Here is an 18,862-nt window from a genome sequence, read left to right as displayed (position 1 = left end):
AGCAGACTAAAGGTTCTTTTCTTTCCCTGTTGGCTTTCTGTTGTCAGTTACAGGCAGCTCTGTTCGTTTTCCGCTGAAAGTAAATGTTTGTTTTCTTGGAAAAGCTCACATGTGTTTGACCTATCCCCAAATGATGTTCATATGATCATGTTTTGCATTTTTGGTGGTAAAGACCACCTTATGTTACTACTTAAATTCTAAGGGACTGGCGCTTTGTTTTTGCAGATCTGAAGAATTAAAGCTGCTGTATTACTCAGAGTTCTTACTCTCAACTTTTTCAGATGATGGCAAAACGACTTTAAGATCTAGCTAATTTTTTTTATTTAAGGCTTGGTTATAACATAAGTGAATGGACTAGCCTGTTAATTTGTTGTAGGTATTAGTCAAATTCAAATTCAACTCAACTCAAGCTGTCCTCTTGTTGAGTGTAATGACTGCAGCTACTATAATTCAGAAGCATGTGTTGCTAATGGTGCCTTGACATTGTGCAGGGGCGCGCATTCCACTATGGCATGACATGCACATGATAGTCTTTTTAGCCTACATGGCTGTCAGGGCACTGTACATGCCAATAATACCTGCTTTAAATTTAGTTTCTCTGTGTTGCAGCATACTGGAGTGGCAGCTGAAATTATGTTACCTCATAACTCCCCTCTAAGTCCTGCTTAAAAAAACAGATTAAGGGCTGACTCTGCGAGTTTCACAGAGGTTTTCATGTCATGTTGCCTCTGAGTGAGAGGTCCACTGGTGTATTAGTTTACATAGGACAACAATTTGTAAAAGAGAAGGGCTACTGGCTCTTCTTTGACCTCATGATTTCTGGTTTTTGTGCTGGATAATCTGAAGAAAAGGGTGTCGGTAAGGACTGAATGCTTTATAGACTTTTCTAGAAGCATCTTTCCATCAATAGTAAGGTGGAGATTTAAAACGTTTAAAGTTCCTGCATAAGTTTACTATTTGAAATAAGAGAAATTCACAAACTGAATTTTTTATTTTTTATAGATTATTACTGTTTAGGCTATCTTGAGCAGGCTAGTTGAAATGGACAAAGAATGTGACCTGTATTTATGAATATTTACTCTGAAAGCCTGTCAGACCCATCAACTTTTGCCTCACATACAGTTCCTTTTAAGAAAAAGGTTTTATATATATTTCTATATATGTTTATATTTATTTATATTTATGCATTTAGCAGACGCTTTTATCCAAAGCGACTTACACTGGTAGGCAGGTAGGGTAAGGGGGTCTTGCCTAAGGACCCCTACTGGAGTTAGTTCCTTTCATGCAGGGGATTTCATGCAGGTTTTTCAGATGTCTTTCACAGCAAGCATTTCAGCTTGTTATAACAGGAAAAGTACAGGTGCAATTTATAGCAATGAAAACAACTGCATTACATTTAGATAAACTCGCTGAAAGACTTCTTTGACTATGAAGTCTTGCTCCTTGTCACGACTTACTGGGGCGCATTGAATTCATCTCATGTTAACAGAAGGTTAACATCTTTGTTTTCCCTGCTTTGTTAAATTAAAATGTTTTATGTTTATGTATTTAGCAGATGCTTTTATCCAAAGCGACTTACAAATGAAGATTTAACAAGCTATATAAAGCTAACAATAGACTACATAGAAGGAACCCACTAGTCTGACTCTGTCAGAGGTGACAGAGTAGAGATAGAGTGCAGGCATAGAAGGAAGTGCAGAAAGATAAAATGCAGAGATAGAGGGGGTAGGGAAGTACAAGGTAAGTGCTAGGATAGGAGATGCTCTCTGAAGAGCTGGGTTTTCAAGAGCTTCTTGAAGATAGACAGGGACGCCCCTGTTCTGGTAGCGCTCGGTAGGTCATTCCACCATCGACACATGAAAAGAGTTTGGATTGTCTTAGGCGTGGTGTAGGCATTGCTAGACGACAATCCAGGGATGAACGGAGGGACCGAGTTGTGACATAAGCCTTTGCAAGAGCATTCAAGTAGATGGGAGCCGTTCCATTAAGCACTTTGTAGGCTAACATCAGTGACTTGAATTTGATGCGGGCGGCTAAGGGCAGCCAGTGGAGGTCAATGAACAGAGGGGGGACGTGTTATTTTAGGCTGATCCAAGACCAGACGCGCCGCCGCTTTCTGGATCATCTGCAGAGGTTTCACAGCACAGGCTGGGAGACCAGTTAGGAGAGCGTTGCAGTAGTCAAGGCGGGAGATGACCATGGCCTGCACCAGGAGCTGGGTGGCATGTTTTGAAAAATATGTTTATAATAAAGAATTTGTCCAACTAGAATTACCCCTCTGATTTCATCCCTTTCGAGACGATTGTAACTGCTTCTGGTAATAACGATGATTATGCTAATGGTAAACTGTGTATAGCATATAACTTGACACCATGATATTTTTTGATATTGTTATCCTGCCATGACAATCTCTTAGTGTTGCTTCGTCAACCAAATCTGACAGTCATTACTGGGCAAAAGTTGGCTGACATTTTTTGAGTGACTTCTATGCAGAGTGCTTAGGCGTCATGTCAGTCGTCTATTGTAGTTGTGGACTAAAGTCAAGCTCATCAATCAGTATTGCAAACCATAATATATCCAGTGAATTGTGGTTAAAGCATGCTAAAATATTATCTAAATGTTGCTAGGTTATATTATGTCAGCTAAATTATGACGTTATGACATAATTTGCATTTGTGTTTGTGCCAGCCCTGAACATCTGCTTGCTACTCTCCTACTCTATGCTTACATATAATGCAAATTAGTACAGCATATTTTCCAATAAAGCTACTCTCACTTTCTGTTGTCATATAGCGAAACACGTCTGAAGTTTTGACTGTTAGCTCACGGTCACTACCAAAGCATTTTAATACTCCTGCTTTGCCCTGATAAAAGCCTGTTTTTATAGATATAAAATCTGAAGAACACATCACTCACGTCAGTCAAAGACTAAATCCGTGCTATGATTTCAGCTGAATTTACATGTTGTCATGTAAAACTTCATAGTATCTTTAACCACCATAATGACCACACTGCTAATATGAAAGAATCTCACAGGTGCTGCTGTTGCTTCTCTCTGACATTTTTGTCAAGTTGCTAGATTTACAGTCAGTCAGCTTTTGTTTTAGACCTGAGATATTCTGCAAAGTAGCTAACTCTTGCATACAAATCTGCAAGTTGAGAATACTACTGTCAATAATACCTTCGACAGCTGTGTAACTGCCCAGTTAACTTTATAGACTTAAACCCTTGCTTCGTTGCTTTGTACCCCTAAAATCTTATAGAGCTTTTGATATTCAACCATATGCTTAAAATATTGGTATTATGTACTTACATATTTAATAACTTTGATAACTGTTACATAGTTCTCTTACAGTTAAACTTGACATGCTATAGCGACACTCTAAGATACTTATCGGTATACGTATGGAAGTATAATTTGTCTTAAAAGTGCACGAACATTCACAATCTAATGTGTAGCAACCGGCTTTATCCATTATATTATTACATTAATTTTATGCAGAGTAACTTTTTTTTACTCTGTAGAATTCTTTGAGTAGTTTTGAGTTCCTGAACTTGCACCAATAAGATGGCTTCATAATTTTTTTTCCTAATCTATTCTACCTCTTGAAGTAGTTCATCATTCTGTTACTCACCTGGAGTGAATATTAGATTATTCTGAATAAGATGCCATCTTTTTGTTCACATGTCTTTCTTCTGTCTGTTCGTAGGAAGACGAGTCTAAAAGTGTCACAGTTGTCCTTCTTCGTGAGGGCGGATCTCTGGGTTTTAACATCGTAGGAGGAAGGCCATGCGCGGTAGGTTGAAAGCTGAGTGTTTGGACGTTTCATCTTCCACGGTGTTAGGCCGAAGTGTCAGTTGGCAACCCAGGAATGAACAGCACATACTGGAAGCACCCCAAGACTTTTTGGTTCTGAATGACACAGCTTCGACAGCAGACTGATCGTGTGTTTTGTAGTTGTGAATAGATAGACCGCACTATCAAGTTTTACTGTGTTTATATATTGGTCTGGTTTAGCGGATTTGGCATTACAGATAAAAAAAAAAAACTATAATTACTTTTATGAGAGTTAAATCTGGGATCATGGTTTTTACCACAGTTGTTTTGTCTTTAATTGAGGGGATTTTGGTGGTGAGGTAAACACAGAGGAAAGGGTTTTTTATCCCTGACTGAACTTTTCACAGCCACTGTTTCCTACCTCGAGGCTATGAGGTAAAAATCATTAATAATGGTGCACACTCTGCTGAGTGAAGGGTTGAAAAAAACCGTAACACTGGTTACAGCTCTATCTTCCATACATGGGTCTTTTTTGTTAAGTTTAAGGCCTTTTGACATGGTGTTCCCTGTATTTGTTTCACCAGGATTGCACAATATTGTTACAGGTTGTTTTTTTCCCACAAACAAACGGACACACTTTTTCTGCACTGACATAGACTATCACAGTAAAATTCATTTGTAACTTGAAAGATAAAAATCCTCACGTATATTGAAATAGCTTATATGCTTGTTGCATTTGTTTCATGTGGCTCTTGTACTGGTATGGCTTAGTAAGTGCTGTCAGCTGCCAACGTTTGTGGTGTCAACACCAGCAAGTTTGCAGCTCTTGAGATGGGGTAGTGGTGTGGAAAAGTTGTAAGCTTGTTGAAGAATACACAACAAAGTATTGCAGCGCAATGTAAAAGATCAGATGATATTTGTTTCTCAAATTTATTTCTTGGTTTCATAAATCAACCTATTAAATTGAGTTAATGTGTAGTTGTGTCAAAACTCAGCTTGTCTGTGCAACAGGTTTAATGCAGTTTTAGGGAGTGCTAAAAGAGTTGTTAACCTGGACTTAGCTCTGACTTTGGGGTCACAGGCAAAGTGTTAAATGCAGACTACCGTCAGCATGTCAACATTTTGTTGGCCAGGGTCAACCCTATAGGCCTGGGAAATATCTTAAGTTAAAGTTAATCCTCAAGTCCACAGTAAAAGGCAGGGTGAAAGGGTTAGTTCACCGAAATTACAAAAAGACATATTTTTCCACTTAGCCACAGTAGTGTCTAGCCCTCCAAATATTTTTGGCTTTTATGAGGCAAGATTTTGACATATCTACCTTGAAATTGATGCTTGGCATAAAATCTTTTGACAGTAAAATCTTTGGCTTATTCATTGCAGTTTACACTTAAAGACTTCATTTTTTTGGCAGCACAAACTGTATTTAGCATCTTGTTTATGGATTGACAGTAGAGGTTTCAGAAGGTGGTGTTGTAGTAATTTGGGGGAAATTAGATCTTTTCTCAGGTATTGATTTAACAGCTAAAAACTCTGCTCATCAAAATAAAATATTTTGACAATTTACCCCAAAATAATTATTTTATGTTGTGAAATGTTTATTGTGTAACTATACATTTTTTCCTTATTTGGTATTCTATGATCTATAGACATGCAAACAGCCCACGGCTCTCTCCTCTACCATTTGTTGTTATGTAAAAAATATTTGATTAGCAATTCAAAGAGAGGAGCAAAACAGCTATGGAGACAGTCATTTTGAGCTGAAGTGAAACAAAGGCACACAGATCATATGAACCATCGACTTGACAACCATAGCAAGGGGTGATTTCCACCCCTGAAAAATTAGTCCTATCCCACAAGTTGTTGAGATTAGTTTCTTAGCTTTGTTATGAACTTGGTGTTTTCATTTTTGATTTAGAGACCAATTTGTGTACTGAGGTTAAAAGGTGGAAATGACATGTTGTTGAGTATTTATTCAAGTCATTTAATGCCTTCTAGTATATAAAACCCTTTATGTTCTTAAACAGACTACAGGTGGATGAATGTCTGAACAATGTTTCCCGGTTTCCAAGGTTTTTTGCCATATTTCTAAAGATTTATTAAAATAATTATTCTCAACAATATAAGCACTTTGCGTTTATTGTTCATGAGGAAGTAACAACAGTCTGTTCCACAGGATGACAATGACGGCACTTCAAGTGAAGGGATCTTTGTATCCAAGATTATCGAGAAAGGACCAGCGGACAAGGAGGGAGGCCTTCAAATCCACGACAGAATAATAGAGGTATGTGACTAACACTATAAGTGTCATGTGTGTGTTATAGTGCAACAGGTCATGTGTGTGTTGGGGAGAATTTAATTGACTGTAATTTCCAGTCACAAATCAGTCAATGACCTCTACAGTTCCAGCTAAAAGGAATTAATGTGACTCTTGGAACAATTATTTGTACAGACTTTTGTTTTAGTTTGAAAAAGTGAAAATTGTGCGGACAGCTTATGTTTCAACATATACTTCTACTTATCAACAGTCAGGCGAAGGCTTTGTTAACTGGTGCATCGCTGCAGATGAGCTGAGATAAACCTGAGGCGAGGCTGGCTGGCTTTGGTTTTTGTTGAGTGAGAAAGCCCTGTGTTTGCTTTCTAGCAGGCAAATCCCTCATGACAGAGTTGCCGTGCAGCATCCTCCTCTCGCCTTTAAACAGAATCTCGTGTGGAAAGGCCAGCTCACCCTGAGGTCAACTTGAGGGATGCGTTGAAAAACTCAACATCACAAAGGTCTCTTTTATAGAACAACCAGAATCCTACACAATGCCTGCATTGAAATGAGGGGTTTATGTGGATTACAAGTGCATATTACCGTGTGCCACAAGATGACAAATATGGTTTGTCGCAGGCTTTATTGTCAAACCTCAGCGAAATGGCTCCAGAACATTTTGCAGAGCACGTTGCTCACAGAGATGTTTGTGGAAACTGTTTGCAAGAAAAGAGGACTCCAGCATCTGGATTGTGTTCATCGCTCTGTCATGTCATTCATGCAGTTGAATGCTAACTAGAAACTAAAAACATCAAATGTCCCCTGGTCCAAGGCTCACACAATGGTTCGAAATAATGAAAACGCATAAGAAGGAACTTGTTAATCCTTGGTTATAACACAAGCAATTGTGTCAATTGTCTCAGTTTACTCAGAGCTACAAGTGGGCTGCTGATGCTAGCTGATGAGAGATTAGCTCATAGGTCAATGAAGAGCGTACAACTTGTCTGTTTTTCTGAGTGTGTGTGAATGTGTTTGTCTGGGTGTGTGTAAGACCAGGAAGGTTGGGAAATCTTATTAAGGGCCCAGATGTTGCTGTATTTGGTTACTTGAGAAGGTATCTTGTGAGGGTTTTTAATGCTGAGATAGCCATTCATCACTTCATCGACTTCAGAAAAGAGAGAACAGATTTTGCTGTAAGATGATGCTGCACTTGTTTTTGTCTTGTTTTTCGATCTATTGTTGATGAAGTCACGAAATCTTTTCAGTGGATGCGAACTCCAGAGTAGTGAGGATGTGAAAAGCCTAAGGAGGTAGCAAAAGCAGCCTATTTAGTGTCCTTTTCTTTTCGAAAGATAAGGGATTATTAGACAAACCCCAACAAAATCAGCCATTTATTCACTGAAATGGAACTGTACAGACAACTCACAGTTGATACTCTACATAGGTTCTTTTCATTGTTGGAGAAACCTGAGATTGGAGATGGCTCATATTTCGTAGACTCCTTCTTTGTTGACTGTCTGAAGTAAAACACCATTCCATGTCATGTTTTCTCAGCCCACAATGGCAAATGCAATGTCATGACACGATTTGCAATTGTGCTGGTTGCTCCTTTAACCTCAGGTGATTGGGTCTTTGAACTCTGTGGTTTTAAACAGTGAATCGGAGAAAATAAATCCCAAGCACCTAAAGGCAGTTTCATGTTCATGTTTTGAGTGCGTTGGTTGAAACCGACAGCCTGCAACTGTGTCCTATTTAGCATCCTATGTGGGCCATTAGAAATACATCAAATCTGGTTTCACATCACACCTCTCAGGAAGTATGTTGTCTTTGGCACTTTCCAGTATATTGCTTACAGTTGCACACTGTATTTATAAATCTACTTTAAGTAAAGGGAGAATTCTTTATGTGACAGATCCAGAAACCATCTTACTTTAGAAAATACTTATGTCATGTTGCTTTCGCATTATAAAAAATGTGTGAAAAAACAGGATGTGAACCTTTTGCTGTGACTGGGGTTAAAACCATAGTCTGTATATGAAAATGAACATGGATGGGTTTGAGGAACACTGTTTTTTAAGACTCGTGGTTGCCATTTTTCAGCAGCCTTCTTAGTTTTTTGGAGCTGCAGGTGACTACATTTATGCAAAAGAGTGTAGCTCAAGAGTGATCCTTGACACCAAACAAAATCACTAAATGAAAAAATATCTTCTTTTAAGGCCTAATACGTACGCTATGGAATAGTTTTTAAAAGTTCCTCCATAACACTGATCAAATATGGTGAGACTAGCTCATGAAATCATGAAAGAAGCTGATGCTTTTCGAATGGGAGTCTGTGGCTGACAAGACAATTCCACACAGGCTTCACGTTCCAAACTGTTGGCCTAAGGTTCTGTCTTTAAAATGGTTTTGGGAACACATTCAAGTCTTTGTTAGAGTGAGAGCCCATAAAAATGAATAAAAATTGTATGAATAACAATGATAAATCGACAAATACCTTTTTGTTGCACCCTTAGGCCAAATGGAACAATCCAAAAAACACAATAACATTGTAGACACATGAAGTTGTCTGTTTCTATTTCCAGTAGATACTGAGAAGCCTTAGCTTTAATTTGGTGTCATGTTTCTAACCACACCTTTAGGAATTCAACCCCAATATTCACCCTCCTTTTAGCTCTTCCTTCTGGCTTTTTAGCTGCTAAAAGCTCTGCAAAACATTGTTGAAAAAAGGTTTTAAATGCTACACAGAGCTCCGTTTGGTGACCATTTAATGGATTGTAACAAACTTTAACAGTTTATTCCTTTCATGTTGCACAAACGTAGCTGTTCTGCTCTTGGAATTAGAAATACTGATTAATACAGCTTTAAATGCAAAATAAAGAAAAATGTGAGTTGTTTTTTTTTTTGCTGCACAACCACCCTTTTTTTCCATTGTACTGGGAGGGAAAATGTTTGTCCCTCTCCAACACATGAAATCTGCTTTACAAGCCCAACAAAGCAATAATTTTGACACCCATCCACGAGGCATAGCATGACCCTGTTATGCGGATCAAGTGCTATGTAAAAGGACAATCATATTACATGGAAGAGTGAACCGCTCATTCACCTGAGGAGGCAGAGAATCACAGCGCTGTCAATGGCCACAGAGCCGTTTTCTCTTCCTGTAGTAGAGGTGTTAGTTCCAGTAAGTCTATATGGATGTAACATGTACATGATGATCCATTGCTGGTCCTTCTATAACAGGCTCTTAGCGGGGGAGTGTGATTGCAGATGGCTGTCCTCTTACTGAGCTACAGGCTGCTATGAATCAACACATGAATACCTCCTTGTCCAGACAGACATTTTTCTCATAAAAACCTTGTGTTTGCTTTCGCTCTCCCCTCCGCACACTGAAAAATCGTAGCACTGTGGCCAGGATCTGCTCATGTTTGCACTGGGATTTGATGAATAAGTTCTGATGCAGTCTCACAGGAGGATTGCTCTTGTAAGGGCTCTGCTGTGTAGACCTGGTTTATTTTGTAATCATGTGTTCAGATACCCGATTACTCGGTTATCTGAAGGAAAATGTTTACCATGTAGATGTAATCCTAGCATTTTTTAATTCAACCCTCATGTCCCGCTGAGCAATGATGGGTCTCAGAACTGGTGATGTAGTTTCCTTCCAAAATGACCCTCCGCTTTCGTCAAGCCTCTTTACTTGTGCAATATGAATTAGCCAATGTCACAATCCCAGAGTGGCCATGCTCGAGCTCCCACACAGAAGGGGATGTTTTCTGTGTGGCCTTCTTAGTGTGAAAATAGGAAGAGAACAGAGACAGCCAGGCTGCTGTTGTAAATGTCGCCTTGTAAATCCTCAGCAAACATTCTTAGGTCACAGAGGTTGAATAGCAACAACTACTTTAAAATAAACTAACACTGGGACATGGCAGTTCTGTATAAGCGTTTAGTGGGGTGGCTCGCCAGCAGGAATGCGTCCAAGCTTAGACAGTGTTTGTGTACATAAATGGGACGTCAGATGAATGGCAAAACTGGAGATTAGAAGGATTATTCAACAACTACTACTTCTTAGTAGTAGTGGACATAGAAAACAGGTATTATTGTGTTTGTGGAGTTTTGGCAACAAATTACACAAGCTCCATTAACACACACTTACCTTGGTTCATTTGACCCTTTTGAGATGCACAAATAGCTCAAGATCGAGCAGGAGGAATGTAGTTGAAAGAGGCAGAGATTCACCTTCAAATGTGTCTGTAATGCAAAACACGCTGCTTTAAATACAGCTGATTTGGTAGCAGGGAAGATGCAGAGTGCATTTCAAAGTCAACTGCACGTCATGGGTAGAATGGGCACTCTTAAGTCATGTCCTTCTTAGGCTATGGGAGAGTCCATCCCTGCATTCAAATGGGCATAGATTATAGCAATTACCCCCCCCCCCCCTCCCTCTCTCCTCACAGGCAAATCAGCTGAAAAACTGACATGATTGTTCTAACATTTACATCAGGTTTACAGGTTTGTACATAGTATATATATTATACTGGCAATTTATCCCTTTTTTATGGGAAAACATATGGCCTGAGTCCACCTTCCATCTGCACTGTCTTTGACTTGAGCAAAGGACTGTTGGTGTTTTGAGGCCACACAGGGAACACTGAATCCTCCTTGATATTTCAAACAACAGAGAACATCTGAACAGTTCCTCAAGTCCAGCATATACAACAGTTATAGATCTTTTCTTGACTTTGAGAAACACCTAAAAAGAGCGCTAGCTCTGACTACATGAGCCATAAGTCTGCCACAGAATAGCCATATATTGTAATCAATAAGCTATGGTTGACATATCTGCAAAAAGTAGTAACTGTAGCTTTCATTAAAGAAGCACATTCACTGTTTCCTACGTGTCCCTCGTATGAATGGTGAGGTTACCCATAGTGAAGCACTTAACGCCTCCAACCTCCATAAGGTTCCTCAAGTATCAAGTTTACAGGCTCGAGACAATATAAAACTCATCCAGATAGCTGTGACTGCAAGGCAGTCAGTACATTTTCATGCACAGGTAAGTTACAGCTTGACGAAGCACTTTAATTGGACCGCTGTCCTTCTCAAAGTATATAAGCACTGGGAAATGACTTGGCTCTGGTTGCCTTTTTTCATTGGAAATTTGCTTGATCAGGCAATAATGGCAGATCGAGAGGGGGGGATGACATATAGCACGAGGTTCTTTGCCAGGACTCGAACCCAGACCAGCCTTCAGCCTCTGTATATGGGGTGCTTGTTAAACCAGCTGAGCTACACGGCGTCTCAATCATGGAATCAATTTATCAACCGAAGTACGTTCAGTTCCACCATGACAGCTGGGGATATGCCGCATTGAGGCATCGTCCGGTTAACCTTTTACAACCATGGACAAAAACAATCAACAACATTTTGGACTGTGACAAATTGGTACTATGTTGAGCTGTGAATCGGACAGCTTTACAGCTCGGTCCATTTTGGAAGTGCTGTATGCTTCACTTTTTTTTTTTTTTTACAGAAAGTGAACGCTAAGCCTTGAAGGTCTTCCTCACCGGCTTCTTTTTGTTTTGTGTAGTGGCTTCTTCTATACTTTGTGGTCAAAGCTCAAGATAAAAACTGTGAAGCCCACACAGTTGAACATATACATTTTTTGCCTGTATTATCCTGAGTTCAAGCAATCTGATTCAGTAACACTAACAGGCATACTTGTATTTTAAAGGTATGCTTATGGTCTAACTAACTGGCATCATGTGAACGCACTAACTGAAGTGATCTGTGTTGGAGGCGGGTCTGAAGCATGCATGTTAGTGAGCTTTTATTCTTTTTTGAAAGGAATAAATATTCTAGTATTATATTCCTTATATATTTTAAAGCACATTGTACAACGCTGATTTAAGTTGTAATTTTAGTAATACTCAAGTCATGTTTAAGATTTGAATAAAAATGCACAGTAATGCATTCGTTCTTTTCATGTGTTTAACATGCCGTCGGGCTGGAAAACAAATGTCTGCCCTATCACAGCGTGGTAGGATTTTCCAGATTGAATTATTACTAATAAGTTGTCACAGCACATGGCATCCTCAGCAGGACATGTTCCAAAAGTTCCCCAGGCATTATTTCTGATTTGGAAGGCTGTGGGGAACAGACATATGAGTTATTTCCCTAAGGGAGATCACATGTTGTTTGGTATTCTGAAGCAAGAAACAGGCCTTTGTCAGGCCCTTTATTGGATTTTGGCCCCTGTGCATGCAGCGTGTTTATTCCCCAGATGGGAAAGCTGAATGTGGTGCTACTCTGTTGCTCCTGACTGGCCCTAGACAGGATGAATCCACCCCAGGCTAAGTGGGCCAATCCTAGCAGTGAGCTACATTCTTGTGCCCCGTGGTCCAGCTGAGGCAGGAGCAGGACATTAAATCAAATCTAACTTTAAAGAGTCCATAATCAGCTTCTGGTGGAAGCCACTGCCCTATGCAGAACTGGTTTTAAGAAATGAGGACAAGCACATCTTTGTTTTCCACAGCTCCATATGTGTGTGTGTGTAAGGGGGGGATTAAGGATTTTTAAGATGTGGAGTCGTCTCAGTTTGGAGATGTTGTGAGGTGAGTTTATGCCTTGCCCCAGCCAGAAGGCTGCTTTTGTCTGTGTTTTCCCACATCTTAATTGTGCTTTACACCCAGTTTAAACAGCTTGTATTCCTAAAGCGAGCCGACACTTGATGATTTTTGTGGAGACGTACAGTCTGGGTATACTGTAAATGTATTTGCTCTGCTTCAGCACAGTCCCAGCTGGCTTCTTGTTCATTGGAGCTTGTGGGTTAATTTATGGCTCCTGAAAGGTTCCAAACAGGCAGAAATAGACATCTGTAATTAAAGCCAATTTTCCTGCCAATCAATCACTGGCCAATGGATCAGCAACAATCGGCTCAGGTTGCTCTGCCAGCTGCTTCTCATGTCAGCCACTGACCCCAAAGCACAGACTGCCCACTGACTCCTAATTAACTACCCTCAATTAAACCCTAATAGGCTGATTAACAGACCTTTAGTTGTGCTGTAATGGCCCGTCGTTTCCTCCCATTGCCCCTCAGAAATGCATCTTGGCTGTAGCATGTTAATCACCACCCCCTCACTCTCAGTCTTTCTCTCACTCTCAGTCCTTATTTGACTAACAGGACATATATTACAATTCTCATCTGTAATAAGTTTAAAGATTTACACATTTTCACAACAGTGTCATGATAAGTGCTTCAAAAGTTATGTACATTTTTAGAAAATATAGTAAATTTTAAGTTCTACAAAAAGGCACCATCATGATAATTACACCAAAGAAAATGTAAAATGACCATCTGCTTCACCACTATTTATATAGCGCCAAATCACAACAAATGTCATCTTAAGGCCCTTAAGCCAAATATAATCCACTTCATCGTAATCCATTTATACTCAAAAGAATTCAATCAATCTTATTCATATAATGCCAATTAAAAAAAAGAAAACGTTTCCAAGCACTAGGTGACAGTGGGGAGTTTAAGAGAGGATGTAGAACTCCACAAAAACTCAATTCTTAACTGGTTCTACACGCACCACAAATTAATTTCTGATGAATGATAGTTCTCCCAATGTTTGCCCTTTTCTGACCTGTTTGAAGTCTATTAGGCTCATAATTATAAGGCTAAGGTCTATCAAGAGCTTGTGCTTTAACAAGTTAATATAGTTTTTGTAAGTGCTCATAAAGACAAATTTGTTGTTCTTGTTTTTTATTTTCAGGCATCCTACCTTCTCTGCTCACTTATCTGCCTCCTCTCTGTTGTAAAGGAAGGCCACTAGAGCCCACAAAAACCTTCAAAAAATATAAGATTGTTCATGTAGCGACATGTTTTTACACTTAAAATCTGTGGGGCTGCTATCATGCAAGTGGCACTTTTAGCACGGAATACTTGCATTTCTGCTCTCCTATTAATGTCTATGTGTGACTTCTGTAAAATATTCAAGATCTGTCTCCTCTCATCAAATTGACTGCAGTCTGTTTACATACCAAAACTGAAATACACTGAAACTCCATGAGGCTCAGAGACTACAGTTTAATATGCACATCACTGCTGCAATCTTTCCCTCTATTCCTCCTTCTGATTGCACCAGAAATAGCACAATATGTCAATATAGATGATCACAGTGGGAATCTCACCAGGGAACGCATCCTAAATAGGAAACAATGGCAGGGACATAAAATGTCCTTGGAAATATCCTTAACAAAAGTGCTGACAGTTTTCACCACATTTATCTCCTATTGTGTAGACCACAGTTAAAGACATTGTGTTGCTGCACTTGAACGTTGTAAATCTCTGCTTGGTTTGTGCTGCAGAAGAGCCAGAAAATTTATTTCACTCATTTCTGTCTGAGCTTGAGGAACAAAGAGCAAAAATGAGTTACGACAGTAAAATACGTCACCAGGGTAGCTGTCAAATAAAACAAGAGACCTTAACATAAGGCCTCCATAGATGTAGGCTTTTTCGGGTTAGAGCTGATAGAGAGAGGTATTATGGCAAACATACAAACCTAATTGGAAGTGGTGAGTAAGGGGTCTATGCGGGGAAATCAGTTAAGTGGAGGAAAAGGCTGCCAACGTATATATGCATCACAGGACGCTGACATGTATGCGGTTTTGTTTGTTGAGGTTCGATTTTTAACATTTGGTCAAATGAAATTTCAGATGGACAATGGCTGCGCTTGTTTGTCGCCTGACACAACTGAATCCCTGTGAGACTGTTTTATGACCACTTCCAACAGGATGATGACACACGGAGGGACTTTCCTGTTTTATTACACTGATTCCTCATCTCGCGTGCGTTTGTTTCTATGGAAATTGCTATATGCTGACAGTAATTTCAGCTTGGTTTGTGTGGCACTGTGTGATCCAACATCAGTCTTACAGCAGATTATAGGCTATATATTTTACTCATCAATCAAAGTGCTGGAGTGTGCCTGTCTTCTCCTCATATGGAACCATTAGAGTCGTGCTAAAGGGAAGATGGTGAGGTGGACAATTCTGCATGCCTTTCATATCAACTGACTATTAATCTTGTACAATAGGAATGGCTCTCCTTTGGCAGAGGAACAACATCAGTGCGTAAAAAAGTTTGACAGATCTTTATGGCTCCCCAGAACCTAAAATGTGCATCGACAAGAGCAGCTGGATTAGAGTATTTTCTCTGTGACGTACTTTTGGCTTGACCAACCCTTAGCTTCAGTGCTGCTCTATTCTACTGTTTTTGTTTAGTTTTTAGCATTAAGGGCTGTTGCTTATATGGCCAACTTTTTTTTTTCTTTTTTATGCTCCAGTGTTGCACCACCATGTTCCACCAATTGCAATACATTTGACTCATCTCGACCAATCACTGTTACACCATTTTAACCAGTCGGCGTTCAGCTGCGCAGAAAGCTCCTACTCTGTGATGGGAGCTAAAAATGACCCTATTAAATGGGTTCTAAGGACTATAATCAGCTGCAGTTCCTGCAGTGCGGACACCAGAGGGAAGGCCTCCAACTGTTAGGAGAAAAGATTCTGCAGTCCAAAAGCACCTAATGGTTTTAGCAAATTCTTGATGTTTTCCCTCAAGTAAATCAATTTCTCACCAAGACAGTGGGTGCTTTCAGATCACAGGCACCTCTTCATGACTGTTTGAAGACATTCTTCTTCTTCTACACTGCAGAAACAAGAGTATGAAAGTGAGTGATGTGGCCTTTAAGAAAAAACATATATATATATTATTATTATTATTATTATTAGTAGTAGTAGTAGTAGTAGTATATAAGAGGTTTTGATTTTATTTTAATAAAACATTAATGTGAACGAAATTGTCAATGCATTTTACTACATTTTTCTTTGGGCTTAAAATGGAACCATACACAGGCCTAAAAAATATGCCTGCGATTCTGAACAACACTGAAAACTTCTGCAAGCTTTTTGCAAACTTCAGTGTCCCAGTTTCCAAAGACATAATCTTTCTCCATTTCAGAAATACATCTTAAAACGTGTACAGATCTTCGACAGTAACACAGGGCACCTTCACAAGGGCTCCCTTGTGGGGAAAAAAAAGTGAGCGTTTTTGATCCCACTTTAAATCAATCAATCAAATCAATTTCAATAAGCCAGATTTTGTGCTATTACAGAAATAAATCGTTTCCTCATTTGTACACATCGCTATGAGCAAACATTTTGGCAGATAAATTAGGCCTGATCTATACAGTTGTGGTTTAAGTTAAGGAGAAATGTGGTGTTCCTTTAAAAAAAAAAATTCAAAGCACAAGTTGATTAATCGAAAAACACGACACATCTCCCAGCCCCAGTCAGAGCTGTTCTAACATAAGGGGATTTTTTTGTGATGTAGCTCTACGATGATTGGTCCAGACAGTGCAAGTGTATGGTGACTGGTTGAATGTAAGAATGTGCCTTGTGGAAAAAAGGTCACTTCAATTCTCCCGAGTTTGCTGTGTTGGCTGGTCAGGGTACCAATATACCAGCATTCCAAACTGTATTAACCACTTGGACGAATCCTATAAAAGATGACCAGGTTCACTCAGTCACTTCAGCAACTCCCACAAGGCATAATCTTAAGAAGTGGTAAGTTTCCCAAAATGGATTGGTTCTCTGCCAGCCTGACCCCCAGAGTTAGTCTAAATCTGTTCTGAAATAAGCCTAATCAGGCACCACAGACTGCAGCTCTGTGGCCTTGGCTGATTCTGCTGCCAGCAGATGTGAAGTTTCATTTATTGAGGCTCCATTAGGACCCAACAGATGCACAACATGCAGGGTTGACATCACCGTACATAATTGTCCCTCCTGTAAATGACAGATGTTCAGTACTATCTGGGCTAATTGGAATACATGAACACGCACTGACTTGAAAAATCTATCACACATATGCCTTGACTCAACATTTTAATATGCGGTTGTCCAGTATTGCCTTATAAGTAGTACACCTGCTCCCTTTCAACTTTAGCCAGCTCTTCATGGAGAAAGGTGTAAGCTGCTGGTAGTTTACCAGTTTGCTGTGGTGCAATGACGTGATGCAGCGATGGGCAACAGCTACAAAAAGTGGAAGTCTGACATCCCTTTTGTAAATATTTTCCTCACCCTGTTAGCTAATCCTGACAAGGCGACCCGCTTCAGAGTCTCCGTCGCTGCCACTCTCACAAGAGGGTTTTAAATCTCCGGGCCAATTTGTGGGGCTGGTGGCTGCTTTGCTGCCTTTTCTCATGCAAATGTGTGCAAATAGAAAACATTGTTCATCAGCGTGGCACACCGTCTCTGTAACGCCACTTTGCTCCGGACTTCCACTCGCTCCCCTGACAGAGATGTTCCCTTTCAAGTGTTAACTCTCTCTCTCATTCAAGACTTCCTCTTTCCTTTTGACAAACAGCCTGGAGGAATGGTCGGAGCCGGCTCATTGAGCAAGCTTTTCAGGGATAGGCAGAAAAAGAGAGAGATGTTCTGCAGACATCCCGCTTATGTAGTTTTTTTCATCCCCTCTGAAGATGAGTTATATTGTGTTATGAAGTACAGTATGCTCCTTCCTGTGCTCCCCTTTCTCTGAGAGAATACAGGTGCTCTGTCTGCAAGTGCACACTTTTCAGTATTCTTATTCCACCTGTGCATAGAAAGCGATGAGTACCACATGCTCTCTATGCCTGAGGTGAAAAAATAAGCTGTTTTTCTCTTTTCCAAATATTTGAGGGGCTGAGATTAGAAGAAGATACTGCAATTTTCAGCATTCAGACCCCGTCTGTGGCGAGCTATTCAGTTAGGGAGTCCAAAAAATGAATAACTTGCCTCCTGTCTTCACACCGATCCTTGTGAAATGTTATTTTATCCACTCTTTAAAATGGTTTAACTTGTATCTGGGGTTAAATAGGTTGTGTGTTTACAAAATTCCAGTAGAATTTGACATACGATAGTGCTCCGGCAGAGAAAATGTCTGTTGGGTTCAGGAGCAGTCCGGGACCACCGGCTGAGAGCACAGAGCCCCGTGCCAAGGCCAACGCCAGGGTGTCAATAAAGATACCTTTACTCCTCACTAACAGAGAGCCGCTTTGATTAGAGCCTCAGCGAGTCTATGTTGCATTTAATCAAAGAGGCATGCCTGCAGAGGTGCAGGGGCAGCCATTTTGTCTGCATGTTGGAGTAAGATTCAAGCAGATTTTCCCCCTTCTTCCCTCTGTATTCTAGCCAAGCAGCGGTGTGATTGATATGTGCAGGTGGTAAAGGATACCCCCCCCCCCGCATAATGGTTCTCAGCTAACTTAAAAAGTTTTTCCTCTTTGCCATCTTATAACAGTTGTCTCAAAGCAAAGTCAGAGCAGGCCAAGAAAAGAAAAAGAAGTCTTACTTAAAGTCTGATTTTCTAACTTAATGCCTATCCTGGCTGGACAATGGGCCTTTGTAAGTCCATTTTAGGCTCTCTTTTTTTTAATGCTCATAACACCATAAGCCCTGTTGCCTTGGGCTTACTTTCAAACGCAGGGAAATTAAGTCTTTTGTCACTACAGTTTCCACATTCCCTTACTCTTTGACAGTTTACCCTAAAAAATAAATGGAGGCAGGCTGAAGTTGCTCAGAGGGACGGAAATTTATTGCAGGGCGAGGCAGGCAGTGTTTTCGTCTGCAGTGTCCTGAATTAATGGATAGTGATTCCACACAAAATGTTCTTTTTGCCATGCACAGGACACAGATGCAATCGTCTTCTGTGCCTGGCAAAAGGAACGTTTTAACTCTAATTATCTTAAACAGACGCTGTGGAATATCTGCTCATGCGTCCATTTGTGCTGAAT

General features: G+C 40.1%; 1 protein-coding gene across 2 annotated transcripts in view; it reads left to right on the top strand.

Moving 5' to 3' along the window:
- pdzrn3b (PDZ domain containing RING finger 3b) overlaps positions 1-18,862 on the top strand; it is a 97,791-nt gene that overhangs the window by 4,843 nt on the left and 74,086 nt on the right. Inside the window, exons 2-3 of one of the 2 annotated variants that reach the window (XM_072382855.1) lie at positions 3,711-3,797; positions 5,952-6,059. In XM_072382855.1, the coding sequence (XP_072238956.1) occupies positions 3,711-3,797; positions 5,952-6,059 (195 nt within the window). The remainder of the gene's footprint in view (positions 1-3,710; positions 3,798-5,951; positions 6,060-18,862) is intronic. The other variant, XM_072382856.1, reaches the window with a different exon arrangement.

This window comes from Leuresthes tenuis, unplaced genomic scaffold (genome assembly GCF_036924035.1).
Source record: "Leuresthes tenuis unplaced genomic scaffold, fLeuTen1.0.hap1 SCAF_3, whole genome shotgun sequence".
NCBI classification, from domain to species: domain Eukaryota; kingdom Metazoa; phylum Chordata; class Actinopteri; order Atheriniformes; family Atherinopsidae; genus Leuresthes; species Leuresthes tenuis.
This window is presented reverse-complemented; position numbering and strand designations above follow the sequence as displayed.